General features: G+C 40.7%; 1 protein-coding gene across 6 annotated transcripts in view; it reads right to left on the reverse strand.

The window, feature by feature from the left end:
* Positions 1–22,716, reverse strand: part of LOC119050158 (protein adenylyltransferase SelO-like) — an 84,756-nt gene that overhangs the window by 47,894 nt on the left and 14,146 nt on the right. For all 6 annotated transcript variants that reach the window (XR_008389614.1, XR_008389615.1, XM_053654784.1 and 3 more), the window contains exons 8-12: positions 19,964–20,051; positions 5,489–5,558; positions 4,641–4,713; positions 1,827–1,910; positions 1,026–1,155 (exon numbers count right to left, since the gene is read on the reverse strand). Coding sequence is in view for 4 of the 6 variants with exons in the window: in XM_053654784.1 (XP_053510759.1) it covers positions 1,026–1,155; positions 1,827–1,910; positions 4,641–4,713; positions 5,489–5,558; positions 19,964–20,051 (445 nt within the window). In the remaining 2 variants the exon portion in view is untranslated. The remainder of the gene's footprint in view (positions 1–1,025; positions 1,156–1,826; positions 1,911–4,640; positions 4,714–5,488; positions 5,559–19,963; positions 20,052–22,716) is intronic.

The raw sequence follows: 22,716 nt of genomic DNA on the forward strand, positions 1-22,716 counted from the left end.
CTGACAGCCTACGGCACAGCTGTGAGACTGAGACCTGAAGCCCAGCTGAGGAAGGGATTCGCTTAGGGTCAAGAGTTGCAACCACCCACCCAGTTTGCTCTCCTCCCTCAATAGCAAAAAACAATTCCATTTGCTGAAAAGGTAACACGGTAGTTAGTGGTAAACTCAAAGTTTCCGTCTTTGGCTTCGGGTTTTTGCATTTCCTTTTCTTTCGAAAAAAGATACAAAAAAAATCACAACATATTTTAGACTTAGATAATGTTTTTGTTTAACAAAGAGCATGAATCGAAAAAAATTTTTGTACAATGTATCCTGACCAAAAGAATGCTTTAACTTCCAAAATAGCCTTTCTCCATAAGATAAAGCAGCTAAGAAGATCTATGAATAAATCCGGGACCAAGTGGCTTTCCTGGACTGTACCATGGCTCCCGCCAGATTTGAGAATTTCACAGAAACTCCTTTCCCTACATTCTTTCAGGATTATGTTTGCCAGCTAAATGAACTCGGGAAGCAGAGAGAAATGGAGGCCAATACTCTGCCGCTCAGGGTAGCCAGAAACAAAGATGCTAAGGTGCCTGCTGGACTCCAGCTTTTCCTCAATCCCCCCACTCCACAGCCAGCTCAGGCTTCTGAGACTACTGGCCCTGCTGACCAATCTGGGCACAAGTTAGGTGCTTGGCATCAGGTCTGCTGAGGATGTGACTTCCAAAGACCTTGCCCCGTGACAATCTTCAGACCCACCGTAGCAAATAGATATGCAGGGATTCTCAAGGTTTCTCAGGAAGCTCCAACTTGTCAACAGTGCCCACACTTTAAGTGCAAATGCTTAGGGCAGTTCCTCTGATTCCTGGTGCCTCCCTTCCAAACCCTCCCCTCCCAGCCTGTCATACACCTATGTAAGCTTGAAGCCTGTATTAAACCCCTTGTTTCCGTAGAAGAATAAAATAAAAAATAAAATGTCATTTTCTTGCTTTTCAAAAACCGATCATCATACAAATACATTGGTATATTTAGGATTTACTCACAGCTGCTTTTGCCCAGGATCCAGTAATGGGTTTATAGCTTGTAACAACTTATTTAAATTAAACATCCCAATATTGGCCTGGTTTCCTATTTTATATCTTCTTTCATCATCAGATGTGTTAGGTACAAAATCTGTTTAAAAAAATACGATCCTTATACAATGAGGATAATTATAGTGAATAGCTTTTTTCTTCACTTTTAAGTTTGTGTTTAAACTTAATAAATTTATGTTTATTAGATAAAATCTTTCTGATATTAAACATTTCACTCAAAAGTAATATAAGTAGTTAATGCCAATGCACATGAAAATATTTTACAATATGAGTATTTTCCTAATAAATGAATGCACTGCTAACCTACAAGAACTTCCAGGTTATCGCATATGCAGGTCAAACTCCAAAGCAGCACGTCGTCCACAAAGTCTGCTCTGACCCTTCTAGTCTTAAGTATTATATTACTGTTACCTGCACTTTGCAGGTTAATAAGTGAGAGGTTAAGAAACTTGTCCAAGGGCATATAGCCATTAGGGTCGGATGCCAGACATCAGGCCCAAGTCTCACAGTGTATTCCCTGCCATCCTTCATGTCATCTTCTCTAATATGTAATTCCCTAAGAAAAGCCATCACAAAGAATTCATCATCGTACCCCTATGGCACCTGGAAGATTGAGTACCACAGAAAGTGACCATTCTATAAATAATCCCAATTCTTGTACTACCCCATCACTGTATTATCTATAAGTTTGTCTAAAATAAACCTGTAAAACAAGGCACATTTAAATACATACACATAAATCATACACACCTGGGTTATAGGCCTCCATAAAACCAAATGGACCATAGTCGATTGTAATGGATAACAAACTGAAGTTATCAGTATTACAAACACCTGAAATTTTTAAAAATTTCAAAAACATGATAATAAAATAATAAAGTATATTTTAATTGTACAAAATTATTCAGAATAGGAAAGATCATGGAACACAGTTGTTTTGGAAACAAAACAAAATGAGATTATCGATCAAAAGTTTAACTGATGAAGACAAATAGCTTAATATTTGTATTTTAAAATTAAATTTAGCTTTTTGTTTTATATTCCCCCTTCCCAAAGATTTCAAATACTTCGGGAACAAAAGGACCAAGAAATGAAACTTTCTCTTATTTATCCTCAATTTCTAACACTTGTTTAAAAAATGTTATTTGGAATAGAATTGAGACTAGTAAAGGAATAAAACTCTCAAAGGCTCAGAAAAGGGGAAAATATGGTGTGTACTCCATGACAGTCTTGAGTTGCAGAGCACTGGCAGTGGGGAGGGGTGGGGGTAAAAGTGACCTCTTAGGTGAGGGGATCAAGGGTGCGGCAGAGTGTGGGGTAGGAGGAAGCCGTGACTACCCCAGCCTAACACAGGCTATGTGGGCACGGTGGCATGATATTCAGTTAGAGAGTTTCAATGTTTTTCAGAGCATGATGACCCTGTTTATCAAAATGCTAAATGTAGAAACACTAACCCAGCCACTCCACTTTTAGGAGTTCATCCTCAAAAACTCACCTTTGAGAACAGAGAGATGTAGTTGCACGGTGGTCACCGCAGCACGGTTCATAACAGCAAAAACTTCGAAACACCTACCCTGTTCCCACCCAACCCCAAGTGAGATACAGAAGAGTATGTGGTAATTAAGGCAGATTTCAAGGAGTTTTGCAATGTGGAATCCCCCTTTGGCATTTATCTAGAGACTGTGGTACATACAGAACTTGCTTTTCAGTTGTTCCTAGTTGAGGCAGATATTCCTTCCAATGCAGCCCCACACAGTAGTGAATGGCTTCAAGCATACAAAAGCCAGCCCTGCTATTTTTATAGGAGACATATGAATATCACCAAATTAAGTCTAGAAAACTTGATATGAAATGGTTAATAATGATTATCCTGGAGAATGGAACTCAAATCACTTCTGTATATTTTAAATTCTTTAACAGAAGCACGTAATGCTTTCATAATTAAGATTTTAAAAATACCTTTAAAGAGATCTAAATTTATACCCACAGGATATCCTTTTTCTATTTTGTGTATGCTGTTCAATTCAAAACCATTTTAAACATGAGAAAATTGTTTCTCTGTTGCTAAAAATAAATTCATATATTATAAATGTTAAGAAGCTCATTGGCAGGAATAGTTTGAAATATATAAAAAAAGAAATCTGGGGGCAGTAACATAAAATGGAGTAAAGATAGCCTCTTCAACAAATGGTGTTGGGAGAACTGGACAGCTACGTGCAAAAAAAATGAAACTTGAGCACAGACTTACACCATACACCAAAATAAATTCAAGGTGGATAAAAGACTTAAATGTAAGCCGTGACACCATTAAAGTCCTAGAGGTGAACATTGGCAAGAAAATCTCAGATATTTCACGCAGCAACTTCTTTACTGATATGTCCCCTAGAGTAAGGAATGTAAAGGAAAGAATAAACAAATGGGATCTCATCAAAATAAAAAGCTTCTGCATGGCTAAAGAAAACAGTATTAAATTAGCAAGACAACCAACTGTATGGGAAAACATATTTGCCAATGATACCTCAGACAAAGGTTTAATCTCCAAAATATACAAAGAACTTACACGACTCCACTCTAAGAAGACACCCAACCCAATTAAAAAATGGGAAAAGGACTTGCACAGACACTTCTCCAAGGAGGACATACAGAACATTCAGAGACACATGAAGAGATGCTCAATATTGTTAGCTATCAGAGAGATGCAAATTAAAACCACAATGAGATACCACTTTACACCAGTCAGGATGGCTATCATAAACAAAGCAACAAACAACAAATGTTGGAGAGGGTGTGGGGAAAAGGGGTCCTTAGTTCACTGTTGGTGGGATTGCAGACTGGTACAACCATTATGGAAAACAGTATGGAATTTTCTCAGAAAAATAAAAATCGACCTGCCTTTTGACCCAGCAATTCCACTGCTGGGATTATATCCTAAGAATCCTAAAACATCAATATCAAAGAACCTGTGCACCACAATGTTCATAGCAGCACAATTTACAATAGCCAAGAGTTGGAAGCAACCTAGGTGCCCATCAGTAAATGAATGGATCCAAAAATTGTGGTACATATACATAATGGAATTCTATGCTGCAGAGAGAAAGAAGGAGCAACTACCCTTTGCAACAACATGGATGGAACTGGAAAGCATTATGCTGAGTGAAATAGGCCAGGTGCTGAAAGACAAATACCATATGATCTCACCTTTAACAGGAAGCTAAACAACAAAACAAACAAGCAAGCAGAAAAAAAAAAAAACAAAGGCACTGAAATAGAGAACAAGGGGATAATGACCAGAGGGGAGAAGGAAGGGAAGTTAAGGGGAAAAAGGGGGAGGGATTTGGAGGAACAAATAGGAAGGACACAGGGACGAGAACTAAGGGGGGGGTGGAAATGGGAGGGAGGTGGGGAGCAAGGGGCGGGGGAGGCTGGGATGGGAAAAATAGACAAAAAACTGTACTTGAAAAATAACTAAATAAAATTTAAAAAAAAAAAAGAAAGAAATCTTCCGCCTCAACAGATTAATTCTACTTTCTCATTAGAAGAGTGAAACACCAATAGATAACTCACCGTGAGCAAAACCAACAGACATCCACAAGGCAATAAGTTGTGCCGTCTTGGATACCACAATGGAAAAAAATCTCTAAAATAAAATTTAAAAAATTTTCAGATTTTCAGTAATGTATACTCTTTTAGGATCTTCTGGTAAGTCACAAGGAGAACACAGAAAGAATTCAAAGGTGGGCCAACAGATGACTGAAGGAATAGAAATTATATATAGAAGAACATAAAGTTATTCACCCAGAAACAATATATAAAAGGCTCAGACACAGTAATATGACCAAACTTTCTCTGTGTCCAATAAGAAAAAGAAAAGGTATCAGAATTCAGCACAGGGAAGTTAAATTTAGCACAGGGAATTCAGCACAGGGAAGTAAGCAAAGTGAGTTGCTAAACTTTGAAATGAATCACCAATAAAAACAATGGGATTCTCTTCTCTGTTAAAAGAATGAAAACTGGTTATGAAGATAAAAAAATCACAACTAGAATAGAAATCATATTTTCCTATTATGTACTATGTTTGTTTTAGAACTACAACTATAGAAATATCTATGTATCTGACAGATGAGAAAAGAATACATGTGACCAACTTATAAATACTGCTCAAAAAAACAATGTATACAGTCAGGATGCAGTAGCAACTGTTCTTTTTTTCTAGATAACCTTCAAACGAGACAACTTTCTTATCTATGCCTTGTGTATGAAGTGGTTCATTTTACTTTCCTCTAATAAAATGTTCATGGTGCTCTACATTTCATTTCCTAAATGTAGTTTCTTAAAGTCCTAAGTTATAACCACTAATGTTGGCAGGCCAATGAGAGAAAACAGAGTACTACCCTCCCTCCTTAAAAACTTACCACATATCTATTAGGTTCTTTGACATCTACTGAGGGGAAGTGTTCCCGTATGATGAAATCTAATAATGTCCTGGAGATTAAAAGGAGACAGCATCAGTGTTCCTCAAAATATCCAATATCCAGTATCAAATATCCAACCATCTAAATCCACCCTTGCCATTCATGAACTCATCAGATTCACACTTAAAAGTTTTTACATTAAAATAAGAATGTACAAAACAGCACTGGAAAAATATTTCCTCAATACCAATCAAAACTGGAAATGTGTTTCTAAGGGCATATTCGATTCCATCTTATTATGTCATAAATTCGCATTAGTTCAATAAACATCTGTGGAGCACCTACTGCACCTACTGTGTGCCACGCCCTGTGCAAGTGCGAGGAAGAAGGATGACAAGGCTCAGACACAGCCCTCAAAGCACATACTTGATTAGGTAAAAAGAACACATTAAAGATAATGACATTACAGCACAATACATGCAATAATAGAGGTATATAAAAAGTATAAAACAAGAGAGGAGGGAATGACTATGTGTGAAGGTCACACAAGTTTTATAAATGAGATGAGAAAAATCTGGCCAATATTTAAAGTTAAAATAACTTATGTAGGTATTATGTTTTTTATTCCCAATTTTAATTGACTGTTCTAGTCACCTAAATACTTTTGTTATTGCATTGCATAAGAGGATCCAAATGAAAAACTGGAGATTGTAGATATGATTTGAGAATTATTAAAACCCAAGCAAAACAACAGGAGTGGATTAGAATTGTACATAGGCATTTTTGGATAACTTAACAATTTAATAACTTGAATAAGTGCTGGTGTGTCAAGAATTGTTTCAGGCATTTAGGGAACAAAAAGGTATATACAGTCATGTTAGCCGGTGGAGGTACTTTAAGGATGAAGAGGTTACCAATATAAATCAATGTCAGAGAGAGAAGTGACATATAACTGAAGCAGGACCACCAGATGGAACAATTTCAGTGACATGGTGAAACCAAACAGAAGTGACCCAAAAAACAAATGGGAAGTTAGAAAAAAATGCCCAGTAAGAGTAGACAACTCCCTCAACGAGCCGAGACAGCCATGTACTCAGCCAACATTTGCTAAAGTAAGACACAGAGATGCTTCTGGTAAAAAGGTGGTCTAGGTAAATGCAGTACTCAGAACCTCCCACAGCCACATCGAAATTACAACAGAACAACCCATCATTCAGAACTGCCTGAAATCTAGCTGAACAGAAGTCCTGGTAGGAGAGGTAGAGATGAGGAATGTGTTGCTCCTTCATGCATGTATGGCGCTTAAAAATCAGGAGGGCTATCTCAGGTGCCAAGGTCCCCACTGAGGAGAGAGGGGTTCCAGACCCACACTGTGTCCCGCAAGCCCAAGTTTCCAGTGCCGTGAAGAGAAGTCCCCAAACTTCCAGCTGTGAAAACTTGCAGAGATTGAGGCCACGTGAGACTGAGGGCTTCTGGAGTCCCAGGCATTACTCACTTGCACTAAAGGGCCCATGCACTGACTTACTTGGACTTATTCACTCAGCACTGGGGCAGCACTTGAAAGGCACCAGAGACATACAAGATGGAACTGAATTGTCTGGCTTTGAGGGAAGAGCTGGAAGGGCAGCTTTCTCCCAGACAGAAGTGCTAACAGAGGTCATTGTTCCTTTGCTGAGCTCCCACTGCCCCCAACAGAGCCAGCAGGCAGGCACTATATCTGAGTCTCCATCAGCCTTGCTAACACTATTCACCCTACCCTGAGACCCTGTCCCACCCAAATTTCAGGCACACCCAGGCCGTTTCCAGTGGCTTTTCCATACAAACAGCCTATCCTGGTTCATGCTGTAGCCTTTCCTAAAATCTTTCAAAGGTTCACAAACGCCAAACAAAAAGCATCTGGCCTCAGCCATCTGACCTAAGATATGCCCCACACCTCTTACTCAGTGCCAGGCCCGGGACTAGCAGCAGCTGGTCTCAGTGCAAAGTTTGGCTGCTCCCAGGCATTTCTAAGCCCAGCATAACTAGCAGCCACCCACAGTCCACTCTGTAGCTTATGTTCTGTGGCCCTGGGCAGGGCAAAGATAGTGGCTCATCTTAGCTTAAACTTCCTGGGAGGTCCCTGAGACAGCACATCCCATGGAGAACATGCCAGAGCATCACCCAACCACCTCTATAAGAGACACCCTGAATGGGCAGACCCTGTGGGCACCACAGCACTACTGAAGCAAGTTCTACACTGTGAGGTTAGTCCCTGCACAGAAACACCTCCACTGTGAGGTCAGTCCCTGCACAGAAACACCAGCCGACTATAGTTGGCTGTTACTCAAAGTCCTGACAGCCAACTTGCCTGGGTGTAAATCCCTCCCATTAATGTACTAACAGCAACAAAGGCTCACCTGCAACAAGAGAATTCACACAGCCCACACAGTGAGGTGCACCTGGAATGCCCAGCTCAAGTGACCAGGAAGACTGCAACACAAGGTCCAACAGGGCACCTACTACATAAGGTCACTCTACCAAGACTGGGAGACATAGCAGCTCTACCTAATACATAGAAACAAACACAGGGAAACAATCAAAATGAGGAGACAAAGAAACAAGACCCAAGTGACAGAACAGAACAAAACTCCAGAGAAAGAACGAAATAAAATGAAGACAAGCAACCTACCAGATGCAAGGTTTAAAATACTGGTTATAAGGATACTCAATGAACTTAGGGAAAGAGTACATGAATTTAGTGAGAACTTCAACAAAGAGATAGGAAACATAAAAAAGAGTCAGAAATGAAGAATATTATAACTGAAATAAAGAATATATTACAGGGAATCAACAATAGAAAAGATGAAGCAGAAAATCAAATCAGTGATTTGGAAGAGAAGGTAGCAGAAAACAATCAGAACAGCAAAAAAGAAAACAATATATATCCAAAAATAAGGACAGAATAGTTTAAGGAGCCCTGGGACAGCTTTCACATCACGGTGCTGGAAGGAGAAGAGACATAGCAAAGAACTGAAAACCCATTTGAAAAAATGACAGAAAACATCCCTTTCCTTGTATATCTTGTATCCCTTTCCTAGCAAAGGAAATAAACATACAAGTCCAGGAAGCACAGAGAGTCCCAAAGAAGATGAAGTCAAAGGGGCATACACCAAGACTCTATCATAATTAAAAGTCTAAAAGTTAAACACAAAGAGAGAATCTTAAAAGCGGTGAGAGAAAAGCAGGTGATTACCTACAGGGAGCTCCCATAAGACCGTTAGCTGATTTATCAACAGAAACTTTGTAGGCCAGAAGGGACTGGCAAGAAATTCAAAGTGACAAAGGAAGGAACTACAACCATAATTACTCTACCTAGCAACGCTATCATTTAGAATCCAAGGACAGATTTCCAGACAGGAGAAAGCTAATGAAGTTCAACACCACCAAACCAGTATTACAAGAAATGTTAAAGGGTCTTCTTTAAGAAGAAGGAAAAAAATCAAAATTATGAGTAATAAAGTGGCAATAAATACATATCTAACAATTACTTTAAATGCAAACAGATTAAATGCTTCAATCAAAAAACATAGCATGGCTGAATGGATAAGAAAACAAGACCCTTATACATGCTATCTATAAAAGACTCACTTCAGATCAAAAAATACGAGGACTTCCACCAAGATGGAGGCGTAGGTGGACACACTGTACCTTCTCATACAACCAAGTTTAAAAACAACAAAATTTTAGCAACAAAAATGCAGCCAAACCACAGAAAATTGAACTACACAGAAGTCTGACAACAACAAACCCTTCAGCCAAACTGGTAAGAGTGGCAGAGCCAGCAGCAGAACCAGCAGCAGAGCGGGGTCAGGCAGGAAAGATCCACCAGACCCACCTGGGCGTGAGACCCAGGAGCACCAGCAGTGTGGGTGGATCCCAGGTGTGGAGGAGCGGGCAGACCCACTGAGGGCTGACCGTGGTCACACATTCCTGCAAAGATAAACTGGTGAAGGAGCAAGCAGTGAGACGGACGGTGCAGACCCCACTGGCGGGAAGCAGCAGAGGGGACCGCCATTGTCCCTCTCTGACCCCGCCCCCACATACAGCGTCACAAACCAGCGACCTGGGTGGCCCCGCCCTGGTGAACATCTGAGGCTCCGCTCCTCCTACATAAGATGCAGGAACAGATCAAAACATGGCTCAAGTACAACTCAGAGTCCCAGAGCCAATAAATCTAAGCAATGAAGAAATAGCCGGAGAGTCTTGGAAGATGGCGTCGGAGTAAGAGGGAGCGGATTCTGGCTCCCGCACTCGTGGGTGAAAATCATGGCAGATCTATAGAAAAGCAGCGCACTAATCCATCAGTTATCCAGCATTTGTGAAGGTGAAAGAACAGAGACTCTGTTGGACGCTGAAACACCAGAAAGCGGCAGGTCAGTGGGGCTTTGGGGTCCAGAGTAAAGACAAAGAAGCGGCGGGAGCTGGCGCCCCAGGCCAGGTGGCCCGGGTGCTGCATCTACAGCCGGGGTCCAGAACCATCGGTCTGAGACCAACACCAGAGAGGTCTACCACAGGTGCTTGGGCACCCAGCGGCTCCAGTGGCCACCAGCGTGGGCCAGCAGCTCCCCCTTCATCCTGTATAAGCAAAACTGGATAACACCAGGCAGAGACCCGTTTGCTTGCCGGCTTGCATTTTTGGGGAGGGGTACAAAGACATAGAGCCCGGTTTAACTGCAGACTCTGGGATTGCAAGCCTGGGAGGAATCCAGAGACGCATTAGCCTCACGGGTTTGGTTGGGGACTGAGCAGGAATGAGAGACAGGATGTCCGGAAAGTTTTGTTTTGTTTTATTGAAAGTGGACTGAGGTGTTCTCTTGCCAAGGCAGATTGGCTTGTTTCCTATCCGACCTTGCAGGGAGCCAAGGGGAAAGTGGAGGCTTTTGGGGACTAGCCACACGAATGGGAAGCGCCCTGCCGGTTACTCCGGGTCCCAGAAGGTCTGTTGGAAGCGGAGGCCTCTGAGCCAACACCAGGGGACCGGGAAGCCCGCTGCCGGTTGCGCCAGTCCCAGAAGGACGAGTTCGCGGGCACAGAGAGTCAGGAGAGGCGCCGCAGGACAAGGACGCTCCCTGACGGTTTCCTGCTTGCACCCATAGCTGGTCTCTGGCGCGCACTGGCGCAGGGTTCTTTGAGCCGGGGCTACTGGTCCTAGAAGCGCCAGACGGTTTCCCGCGCGAGCGGGGGCGCAGAGAACTCTAGGCTGACGCCACTAGGGTCGGGAAGTGCTAGGGCCGGCGCGGTCCCGGGAAGTGCGCGGGACCGGCGCAGACCGGCGCGGACCCGTGCCCGGGCCGGCGCGGACCGGCGCGGACCCGGGAAGTGCCCGGGCCCGGCGCGGTCCCGGGAGGCGCTGGTTGCACAGTCCCGGACAGCCCGGGAGTGTGCCCGGCAAGTGCGCAGGCACCCACACCCCAATCCGGTAGCCTGGCCAGTGCGCGCGGCGGGTGCACAGGCGCCCACACCCCAAGCTGGTAGCCCGGCTGATGCGCGCACTTGCGCCGGCATCCCAGCACACAGGGAGATCCTGCTACAACCGGTTTGGCTAGTTTGAAGCCAACAAGAGACATTCCTTTTTCTGAGGCTGTGTTTGAGAGATTATTTTGGTGCTTTTTTTTTTCTTTATTTTATTTTTAGTCTTTCTTTTTTTATTTACCTTTCTCCCCTCTCCATTCCTTTTCTTTATCTTTTTGCTTTTTTTAAAGTAATCTGTTATTTCTTTTAAACTTTATTACTGTTTCATCTTTCCATACTTTTGTCCTCTTTTCCCGGATTTTCTGTTTTATTTCTTTTTCTTTTCTTTCTAAACTTACTGCTATTTATTCCATTCCCCTACCATTTTTTCTCTCTTCCTTTTATTTCTTTCCTTATCATTTCTTTTACCCACAAGAGTCACAATCAACTTGAAAATATAAAAAGACCAGAGCTGGACCCATAGAAGAGGCCTCCCAATAGTAGAATCAGAGAGACAAATTGCACATTGTTGTAGGAGAGAAGCCACAAGTTGCTGCATATTTGAGTAGGTGGAAGCAGAGAACAACAGGATAACCAAAAGAGGCTGCACCATTGAAATTCACAGGCATTCCACCACAAGTTCATACCATAAACCCAGGGTGTCAAAACAGATTAATCTAAGAAGCTGAGGCTAACAAGAAGAGTCTCACAAACAATGGGAAGACAAAGAAACAATCCCCAAATGAAAGGAAAGGAGGAATCCTCAGAAAGAATGTTAGATGAAACAGAGGCAAGTCAACTATCAGATACTGAATTCAAAGCACTGGTGGTCAGGAAGTTCAAAGAGCTCACAATCAGCTACCAGAAACTACAGGGAAGTTACAATGATCTCACTGTGAACTATATCAACATGAAAAAGGAAATGGAAATTATTAGCAAGGGCCAAGAGGAAATGAAGAATACAATTTCTGAATTAAAAAACACAGTGGAAAGCATTAAAAATAGGGTGGATGAAACAGAAGATCGGATTAGTGAATTGGAGGACAAAGTAGAAAGCATCTCACAGAAAGAACAGGAAAGGGAAAAGAGGCTCAGAAAGAATGAAGAGAGATTAAGAGAAATGCAAGACAATATGAAACGTAATAATATCCGAATAATAGGAATACCAGAAGGAGAAGAAGAAGAACAAGGGATAGAAAACATATTTGAAAGAGTAAAGAGAGAAAATTTCCCTAATTTGACAAAAGAAAAAGTCACACAAATCCAGGAATCTCACAGAGTCCCATTCAAGAGGAACCCAAAGAGGCCCACTTCAAGACACATCATCATTAAAATGGCAAACTTCCAAGACAAAGAGAGAATCTTAAAGGCAGCAAGGGAGAAAAAAGAAATAACATACAAGGGCATCCCAATAAGGTTAGCCACTGACTTCTCAATGGAAACACTCCAAGCAAGAAGAGATTGGCAAGAAATATTCCAAGTAATGAGAACCAGAGGCCTACAACCAAGGCTACTTTACCCAGCAAGGCTCTCAATCAAGATAGAAGGCCAAATAAAGAGCTTCCAAGACAAAAGAAGTCTAAAAGAATTTGCTGCCACCAAGCCAGTTCTACAAGAAATACTAAAAGGTCTGCTCTAAGGAAAGGAAGGAAAAGAGACAGACAGAGAGGAGCACAGATACAAAAATGGCAATGAATAAGTACCTATCAATAATAACCTTAAATGTAAATGGATTAAATGCTCCAATCAAAAGACACAGAATAGCGTCATGGATAAGAAAGTATGATCCACACATATGCTGCCTACAAGAGACCCACCTCAGGACAAAAGACCATCACAGACTAAAAATCAAAGGCTGGAAACAAATTTTCCAAGCAAACGGACAAGAAAAAAAAGCCGGGGTAGCAATTCTCATATCAGACAAAATAGACTTCAAAAAAAGAGCCATTAAGAGTGACCCAGAAGGTCACTTCATAATACTCAAGGGAAAAATCCACCAAGAAGACATTAACATCATAAATATATATGCACCCAACATAGGAGCACCAAAATATATAAGGAAAATCTTAGAGGAATTCAAGAAAGATATAGACAGCAACACAATTATAGTGGGGGATTTTAACACCCCACTATCAAAAATGGACAGATCTTCCAAACAAAATATCAACAAAGACATTGTGGCATTAAACAACACCCTTGATGAAATGGACCTAACTGATATATACAGAGCTCTTCACCCCAAAGAAGCTAAATACACATTCTTTTCAAATGCACATGGGACATTCTCAAAGATAGATCACATGATAGGGCACAAAACAAGCCTCAACAAATTCAAGAATATTGAAATCATACCAAGCATTTTCTCTGACCATAAGGGACTGAAACTGGAAACCAACCCCAAAGGAAAAAACCCAAAACACCCAAAATCATGGAGACTGAACAGTATGCTATTAAACAATGAATGGGTCAAGAATGAAATTAGGGAAGAAATCAAAAAGTTTCTGGAAACAAATGAAAATGATCTCACAACAACCCAAAACTTATGGGATACAGCCAAGGCAGTCCTGAGAGGGAAGTTTATAGCAATACAGGCCTACCTTAAGAAAACAGAAACATTTCAAACAAATGAACTTACTCTACGCCTGCAAGAACTCGAGGAACAACAACAAAAACAGCCCAAAGCAAGTAGAAGGAAGGAAATAACTAAGATCAGAGCAGAACTAAATGACATAGAGACTAAAAGTACAATTCTAAAGATCAATGAATCCAGGAGTTGGTTCTTTGAAAAAATAAACAAAATAGACAAGCCTTTAAGTAGGCTCATCAAGAAAAGAAGGGAACGGACACAAATAAACACAATCAGAAATGAAAGAGGAGAGATTACAACTGATACCACAGAAATAGAGAGGATTGTAAGAAATTACTATGAAGAACTGTATGCCAAGAAATTTGAGAACCTAGGGGAAATGGACACATTTCTAGAAAAATATAATCTCCCAAAACTCAATGAAAAAGAAGTAGAACACCTGAATAGACCAATAACAGCAAAAGAAATTGAAGCAGTAATCAAAAAACTCCCATCACACAAAAGCCCTGGACCAGATGGATTCACAGGAGAATTCTACAAAGCATTTAAAGAAGACCTAACCCCCATTCTTCACAGACTATTCCAAAAAATCCAAAAGGATGGAAAACTCCCCTAACTCCTTTTATGAAGCCAGCATCATCCTAATTCCAAAACCAGATAGAGATACAACAAAGAAAGAAAACTACAGGCCAATATCGCTGATGAACATAGACGCTAAAATCCTCAACAAAATATTAGCAAATCGCATCCAACAATATATCCAAAAGATTATACACCCTGACCAAGTGGGATTCATCCCAGGGATGCAAGGATGGTTCAACATTCGCAAAACAGTAAATGTAATTCATCACATAAACAAAAGCAAAGACAAAAACCACATGATCATATCAATAGACGCAGAAAAAGCTTTCGATAAGGTACAACACCCATTTATGATAAAAACACTCAGCAAAATGGGAATAGAGGGAACATTCCTCAATATAATAAAGGCCATTTATGAGAAACCTACAGCCAATATCATACTCAATGGACAAAAACTAAAAGCTTTTCCACTAAGATCAGGAACAAGACAAGGATGTCCACTTTCACCACTCCTATTCAATATAGTATTAGAAGTTTTGGCCACAGCGATCAGGCAAGAAAAGGAAATAAAAGGCATCCAAATAGGAAAGGAGGAAACAAAATTGTCACTGTTTGCAGATGACAAGATAGTGTACATGGAAAATCCTATAGACTCTACCCAAAAACTGCTCAAACTAATTAATGAGTTTGGCAAAACAGCAGGATACAAAGTCAATATCCAGAAATCAAAGGCATTTTTGTATACAAACAATGAATCAGCAGAAGCGGAAATCAAGGAAAAAATCCCATTCGATATAGCAAAAAGAAAAATAAAATATCTGGGAATAAACCTAACCAAAGAGGTAAAAGACCTGTATGCAGAAAACTACACAGCACTGAAGAAAGAAATCAAGGAAGACACAAACAAATGGAAACATATACCTTGTTCATGGATTGGAAGAATTAACATCATCAAAATGTCCATACTACCCAAAGCAATATACAGATTCAATGCAATACCTATTAAAGTACCAATGGCGTATTTCACAGACATAGAACAAACACTTCAAAAATTTATATGGAATCATAAACGAGCCCGAATAGCAGCTGCTCTTTTGAGAAAGAAGAACAAAGTAGGAGGGATCACAATACCTGATATCAAACTGTATTACAAGGCCACTGTAATCAAAACAGCCTGGTACTGGCATAAAAACAGGCACATAGACCAATGGAACAGAACAGAGAGCCCAGAAATCAACCCAACCCTCTACAGTCAATTAATATTCGACAAAGGGGGCAGTAACATAAAATGGAGTAAAGATAGCCTCTTCAGCAAATGGTGTTGGGAGAACTGGACAGCTACGTGCAAAAAAATGAAACTTGAGCACCAACTTACACCATACACCAAAATAAATTCAAGGTGGATAAAAGACTTAAATATAAGCCATGACACCATTAAAGTCCTAGAGGAGAACATTGGCAAGAAAATCTCAGATATTCCACGCAGCAACATTTTTATGGATATGTGCCCTAGAGCAAGGAATATAAAGGAAAGAATAAACAAATGGGATCTCATCAAAATAAAAAGCTTCTGCATGGCTAAAGAAAACAGTATTAAATTAAAAAGACAACCAACTGTATGGGAAAACATATTTGCCAATGATACCTCAGACAAAGGTTTAATCTCCAAAATATACAAAGAACTTACACGACTCCACTCTAAGAAGACACCCAACCCAATTAAAAAATGGGAAAAGGACTTGAACAAACACTTCTCCAAGGAGGACATACAGAACATTCAGAGACACATGAAGAGATGCTCAATATCGTTAGCTATCAGAGAGATGCAAATTAAAACCACAATGAGATACCACTTTACACCAGTCAGGATGGCTATCATAAACAAAGCAACAAACAACAAATGTTGGAGAGGTTGTGGGGAAAAGGGGTCCTTAGTTCACTGTTGGTGGGATTGTAGACTGGTACAACCATTATGGAAAACAGTATGGAATTTTCTCAGAAAAATAAAAATTGACCTGCCTTTTGACCCAGCAATTCCACTGCTAGGATTATACCCCAAGAATCCTAAAACATCAATTTCAAAGAACCTATGCACCACAATGTTCATAGCAGCACAATTTACAATAGCCAAGAGTTGGAAGCAACCTAGGTGCCCATCAGTAAATGAATGGATCCAAAAATTGTGGTACATATACACCATGGAATTTTATGCAGCAGAGAGAAAGAAGGAGCTACTACCTTTTGCAACAACATGGATGGAACTGGAAAGCATTATGCTGAGTGAAATAGGCCAGGCATTGAAGGACAAATACCATATGATCTCACCTTTGACAGGAAGCTAAAGAATAAAACAAACAAGCAAACAGAATAAAAACAAAGACGCTGAAATAGAGAACAAGTGGGCAGCGACCAGAGGGGAGAGGGAAGGGAACTTGAGGGGAAAAAGGGGGGAGGGATTTTGAGGAACAAGTATGAAAGACACAGAGTTGAGGACTGGGGGGGGGGGGAATGGGAGGGAGGGGGGAGACCGGGCGGGGGGGGGGGGAGGGAAAAAAAAAATGTACTTGAAAAGTAACTAAATAAAAAAAATAAAAAAATAAAAAAAAAAAAAAAAAAAAAAGAAATAGCCAAACTTTCAGATGCACAGTTCAAAACACTGGTGATCAGGATGCTCACAAAACTGGTGGATTTTAGTCACAAATTAGAGGAACATATGAAGGCTAAACTAATTGAAATGAAGGGAAATGCACAGGAAACCAATAGTAATGGGAAGGAAACTGGGACTCAAATCAAAGGAGTGGACAAGAAGGAGGAAAAAAAATGACCAAACAGAAAAGGATGAAGAAACGAGAATTCAAAAAAATGAGGAGAGGCTTAAGAACCTTCAGGACATCTTTAAACATTCCAACATCCGAATTATAGGGGTACCAGAAGGGGAAGAGGAACAGCCACAAGTGGAAAACTTATTTGAACAAATAATAAAAGAGAACTTCCCCATTCTGGCAAAGGAAATAGATTTCCAGGAAGTCCAGGAAGCTCAGAGAGTCCCAAAGAAGTTGGACCCAAGAAGGAACACACCAAGGCACATCATCATTACATTAGCCAAGATTAAATGAAGGAGAGAATCCTAGAAGCAGCAAGAGATAAGGGGACAGTCACCTACAAAGGAGTTCCCATCAGTCTGTCAGCTGATTTCTCAAGAGACCTTACAGGCAAGAAGGGGCTGGAAAGAAGTATTCCAAGCCATGAAATCCAAAGACCTACATCCAAGATTGATCTATCCAGCAAAGCTTTCATTTAGAATGAAAGGGCAGATAAAGTGCTTCTCAGATAAAATCAAATTCAAGGAGCTCATCATCACCAAGCCCTTATTATATGAAATGTGAAAGGGACTTACCTAAGAAAAAGAAGATAAAAAAGATGAACAGTGAAAGGACAGCAAACTCACAGTTATTAACAACCACACCTAAAACAAAAGCAAACTAAGAGGACAGCTAGATCAGGAGCAGAACCATAGAAATGAAGATCACATGGAGGATTAGCAACAGGGGAGTGGGAGAAGGAGAAGGGGGGAGAAGGTACAGAAAATAAGTAGCATAGATGGTAGGTAGAAAATAGGGGGGAGGGCAAGAATAGTAGGGGAAATATAGAATCTAAGGAACTTGAGACACATGGTCATAAACTAAAAGGGGGAAATGGTGGGGGAGGGGGTGTGAGGGTGGAGGGGAATGAAGGGGGAAATAGAACAACTGTAATGGAATAATCAATAAAATACATTAAAAAATACACACAGACTGGAAGTAAAGAAATAGAAAAAGACATTTCATGAAAAAGGAAATGAAAAAAAGAAAAGCTGTGTTAGCAATAGTTATACCAGACAAAATAGACATTAAAACAAAGGCCATAACAAGAGACAATGAAGAACCCAGCAATTCCATGTCTGGGAATTTACCTGAAGAAACCCAAAATACTAAATCAAAAAGACATATGCATACATCCATATGTTCATTGCAGCATTATTTACAATAACCAAGATATGGAAGCAATTTAGTGTTCATCAGTAGATGAATGGATAAAGAAGAAATGGTGCATATATACAACAAAATATGGCTCAGCAATAAAAAAGAACAAAATCTTTCCATCTTCAACAACATGGATGGACCTAGAGCATATTGTGTTGCCTGAAATAAGTCAGACAGAGAAAGACAAATGCCATATGATTTCTCTTATGTGTGAAATCTAAGAAACAAAATAAGCAAACAAGCAGACCAGAACCAGACTCACAGATACAGACATTTTCATGGTTGCCAGATGAGAGAGGAGTTAGGAGGATGGTTGATAAAGGTGAGGGGATTAAGAAGTACAAATTGGTAGCTGCAGTATAGCCATGGGAATGCAAATACAGCATAGGAACATGGGATAATATTGCAATAGCTATGTATGATGCTTGGTGGGTACTAGATTTGTTGGGGTGATCACTTTATAAGTTATATAAATGTCTAATTACTAGGTTAACTACCTGAAACAAATATAATATTGTACACCAACTGTAATTGAAAAATAAAGTATATTAAAAGTAAATAAGTTACATTAAAAAAGACTCAGAGAATTGTCATGTCAAATGTAATAACTTATCTACTCTGGTCATTCATTTCTTTCATTTCCTTAATCCCTGTATTCTCACAGATTAGGAATCTGGATTTACTAAACTGGTAACTACAATATAGGATCGATATTCCAAATGACTCTAGTTTGTTTAAGGTAATTTTTTGTTTATACATATATTTCTAATGGCTGTGTTAGCTTAACAAATGGAAGCAGTATCCTTCTAAAAGGAAGAAATGTTTTTGTTTGAAGAAATACCCCACTAAACTGGCTTGAAGAGGGTGGCATTTCGTGAGTGCAGACACCTCAGGCACCAGGGCAGCAGAGGATGGTGGGGGCGGGACGGCAGGACACAAAGGGAAGAACGTGTTGCATTTGCTCTTTTGAAGCAAACCTTTCTGTCTCTTCCCTCGGAAATCTTCAGTAAGATGCACTCTGTTTCTACCTGCTTTGTGTAAATTTAGTCTAGTGTGTGTTTGTTTTTGCATCCTGTTGATGGGAGTGACTTTCACATCTGGGTAAACCCAGTGTGAAACAGGCATAACACACGTGAGAACTAGAGTCCAGGAAAGAAGAGACGGGAGGCAAAGGACACAGGCTGGGAATCCCAGACACTGGAAGGAGAGCTTTGGACCAGTCCAGGTGCAGAAACGGGGAGCCCGAGTCACTTCCAACCGGGTCCCTGAGTGGTACAGAGGCCGGACCACTCCAGGTGCAGAAACGGGGAGCCCGAGTCACTTCCAACCGGGTCCCTGAGCGGTACAGAGGCCGGACCACTCCAGGTGCAGAAACGGGGAGCCCGAGTCACTTCCAACCGGGTCCCTGAGTGGTACAGAGGCCGGACCACTCCAGGTGCAGAAACGGGGAGCCCGAGTCACTTCCAACAAGGTCCCTGAGCGGCAAAGAGGCCGGACCACTCCAGGTGCAGAAACATGGAGCCTGAGTCACTTCCAACCAGGTCCCTGAGCGGTACAGAGGCCCTCAGCCGCAGCTGGGCCGCGTACTAGACAATAAATTCTTTGCTGGACCCTATACTTCTCTTTTTCCTCTTAGAAAACTCACATGATGTTAGACATATAACAAGTGTTTAAAGTATTTATTAATTTAAATTTTGGGTTTTACTTATAAGAAAACCAAGAATATTTTAGCTTCCCAGCACATAAATATTTTTCAATTGTCCTGTACCATTTAAAAAAATGTCATTTTCTAACCTTAGTAAATCCAGTTCACCATAATGAGCCAAAATTTCTAATGATCCGATTCTAAACCATGATTTTGCAACACGCAGTACTACTGCACCTGCAAAAGAAATATTTATTTCAGCACAAAGTATTTCAAACTGTGGAAACAGCCTAAAATGCTTTCCTTCTTCCTCTTTTAATCCTTATTTGAGGATATGTTTTTACTGATTTTACAGAGAGAGGAAGGGAGAGAGGAAAAAAACAATGTAAGAGAGAAACATCAGTCAGTTGCCTCCGTATGAACCTGACCAGGGGTCAAATCTGCAATCTTCTGGCCTGTAAGATGACACTCCAACCAACTGAGTCACCTGGCCAGGGCCTAGTATGCTTTTCTTAAAATAAAATTAATAAAAAAGAATTCAGTATCTGAATTTACTGGAAAATATAACTACTTTATACCCTTGAAAGGATCAAGGAATTTTCTCTATTTCTCTAAGCCGGCGTGTTAGAATGTTAGGAACCACAACACTCTCAGAAACATAAGAGGCTCCGACCCAGCTAAAGGCTGCTCAGTTCCATCAGGAGGCTCGGAACATCGCAGTCCCACTGTCTCCTCAACTGTGGCCTTTTCCCTGTACCTCTTCCTGAATCAGTGAATTAGGAATTGTCTCTATGGCATAGTCCCTGCAAGTACCTTTCATGTGTGCAACTAACTGAAAATTAACTTCAGTTACTAAATGTTTACATATGTTCTAACTTATGAATATACTGGAGAAATAAAGTGAATCTATGCATTTTGTGTTTGTTGCCTTCTATTGCTAGCCTTCTGTTTGATTATAGACAATAGTAACAATTAATAAACAGCATTTGTGTTTCTTTTCTATAAGGAATGCTGTATTTACATGCATTTGATCTGAAGATGCAGTCTATTCCAAGTGCTCCCACTCTCTTCAACAGACTCCCTGCTGCCTCTGGGCCTTTGTGCTAGTCTCCCCTGCTCCACAGGCCCCACTGCCTCTTCTCCCCACACTGAATTCTTTCCTATTCTTAGACAGTCACCAGAGCAGGGCAACCCATGTCACAGCTCTGTTGCTCTGTGTGGGGAAGAACAATGCCACTGCCTGGCCTCCGCAGCTTTGCCTGGGAGAAGCTGTCTCCCCACTCACACTTCACTTTCTCCCCATATGCCACTGGTGCCCTTCCAGGTGTTGCCCTGAATCCCAGCAGGTATGGGTCTGTGCGAGTCCTGAGTCTGTTGCAGGCCATTAAAGAGGATGCAGTTTCTGACCCTCCTACTTGTCTGGATGAATGTGGCTTCTTTAAATCCTTGGTTGTTGAATGTCCACACAGCTCGATTTCCTGAAAATTCTGGGTGATGTTTGATTTGTATGTAGCTGTATTTTTGCTATAGTTGTGCAGGGAGGAGAGGTGTGTTTACCTACTCCTCCATCTTGACCGGAAGTGAAGACTGAATTTCTTGAGATCAGGACAATGATATATACTTACTATTTATTCCTGGACTCCCTAGAGTTGAATACAATGGAAGGCCCAGAAAAGAGCCAATTAGTATTTTCTTGGTTAACTGAATTACCATATAATCAGGATTAATTCACAATATTAACCAAGACATTTACTTTGATGTGGCTCTTTGAGCAATAAACATGCAGTCACTTAGAAAAAAACAAAAGAGCTCAATAAGTTATTCTAATGTTTACTTAATGCATAGCCATGAAATCACTGAATGTTAGCAATGAAAGACACAAAAGGTATCACGTAATCCAACCGTCTCATTTTAGATGGAGAAACAGGGACGAAATGTGACTTGCCCAAGTCACAAGTCACTTCCCACAGAACCAACCTTAGGTTTCACATATTCTTTTTGTCTGTCCAGTACTTTTCTCACTGTACCACTGGGCTGCTGGGCAGGTATCAGGATAAAAGCACAACTGAAATACCTGTATGTATGTGAATGTTTAGATGTGAAAACTATAGTAATGCCTTCAAAAGGAGAAACACTTGGGGGCATTTGATTCTGGTTTGGAATTCAGATTAACAATATATATAAGTTACAGCCACAGAACAAGTAGTGTTGGATCCATCACATGAACAGTCCATGGTTAGACTCTCACTTCCAACCACCAAAAACAAAAAGACCTAAATGGTTGTTATAGGCTTGTGTACAATAGATCCATGTTACCCAGATGAAATTAAGAGCAAAGAGAGATGCCAGGGGAAAAAAAAAAAAAAACCCTTATTTCCTTTAAGCATGAAAACTTTAGAAATAGATTGTTTTTTATGAAAATCTTATCCAAACATACTATGCACTAAGTATAAGAACATGAAAAAGCCCTCTGGTGAATCGCTATGACCCTCAGTAAAAATGCTGCCCTGTGAAACAGTGATCCAATTAAGCATGTTAGTTGTCAGCAGTGCTTGATAGCTCTGCTTTTCTAAGCAGTTTCATATGTTTCTTATCGATTTTCAGGTCCCCTACTTCCCCAGAGACTTAGAGCCGAATTTCTCCCTCTCTCCCTTTTTGCTGTTCTACAGTACACTTTCTCATTCCCTTTCTAGGTTTGTTTTATTTCTAACCTACTACAGGCTGAGGAAAAAGTTAATTGAACTTATTGGAAGTAAACTTGAAGTAAGAACAACCAGGCTCTGAAGAAAGGTCACTGCGCTCTCCTGGGAGGAAGGTGCGTGAACTTCTGCGTACTGGCTTTGTTAACATTTTGTCAACTGTCCATCAACAACTTTCGTTCACTTCCCAGATGTTTGCTGTT

Source organism: Artibeus jamaicensis, unplaced genomic scaffold (assembly GCF_021234435.1).
Source record: "Artibeus jamaicensis isolate MK-2021 breed Jamaican fruit bat unplaced genomic scaffold, CSHL_Jam_final contig_867, whole genome shotgun sequence".
NCBI classification, from domain to species: Eukaryota; Metazoa; Chordata; class Mammalia; order Chiroptera; family Phyllostomidae; genus Artibeus; species Artibeus jamaicensis.